At 43.2% G+C, this 813-nt stretch overlaps 1 protein-coding gene across 1 annotated transcript; it reads left to right on the top strand.

The window, feature by feature from the left end:
• Positions 1 to 2: 2 nt before the first annotated feature.
• On the top strand, positions 3 to 501 carry LOC110029495 (protein CDI-like; the record flags this gene model as incomplete). The annotated part of the gene is made up of 1 exon (XM_020731803.1): positions 3 to 501. A coding segment is annotated over one exon (447 nt), but the record flags the coding sequence as incomplete, so codon positions are not given.
• Between the last annotated feature and the right edge of the window lie 312 nt (positions 502 to 813).

Below are 813 nucleotides of genomic sequence, written 5' to 3' on the forward strand. Positions count from 1 at the left end.
CCGCCGATGTGGCCGATCTCGTCGCTCTAATCGACGATCGCTTCGCCGTGATGTGTGTGCACCATGATTATGCTCCTAAGGAGACCACTAAGATGGACGGCGCTGTCCAGACGGTCTATCCGCGGAAGAACTGGTCTTCTATGGTTCTTTACAATTGCGGTCATCGGAAGAATCGGATTCTGACGCCGGAGATTGTGAGTTCAGAAACAGGGGCGTTTCTTCACCGGTTCCGGTGGCTTGAGGATGAGGAGATTGGATCCGTGCCTTTTGTTTGGAATTTTCTTGTTGGGCACAATCGAGTGGTGGAGAATGATCCCAGTACCTTCCCGAAGGCGATTCATTATACAATGGGTGGCCCTTGGTTTGAGAAATATAAGGATTGTGAGTTTGCTGATTTGTGGCTGAACGAGTTGGAGGAATGCGAGAAGGAGAAGAAGGGCCAGGATTGATTGGTAGAGTTTTCTTGTTCCTTTGGTGCTGAACTGATGTTTCTTTTGTTTCTCTTTTTGCGGCTGCATTTTTTGCTATGCTATTTCCATTTCATAAGTGCCAATGACGTATGAATTTTAGATTTTTATAATGGTTGGGTGCACAATGTTGTGGACAAACCCATGATTTTCATTCGTTCTTGCTCTTTCAAATTCAAGATTTGGAAAGTTTGTAACTATGTTATTGGATTCATTCAGAATATTGTGTCCTATGTGAAGATGATTTTCATTCATTAGTACTTTGGTTCTCCTTTTCTCCAATTTGCAGTCACTGTTCTCATCTATGCTCGAGCTATCCTCTAGTTTTCGATATAATCTTGAAAAA

The sequence above is a fragment of the Phalaenopsis equestris genome, unplaced genomic scaffold (assembly GCF_001263595.1).
Source record: "Phalaenopsis equestris unplaced genomic scaffold, ASM126359v1 Scaffold000579, whole genome shotgun sequence".
NCBI lineage: Eukaryota > Viridiplantae > Streptophyta > Magnoliopsida > Asparagales > Orchidaceae > Phalaenopsis > Phalaenopsis equestris.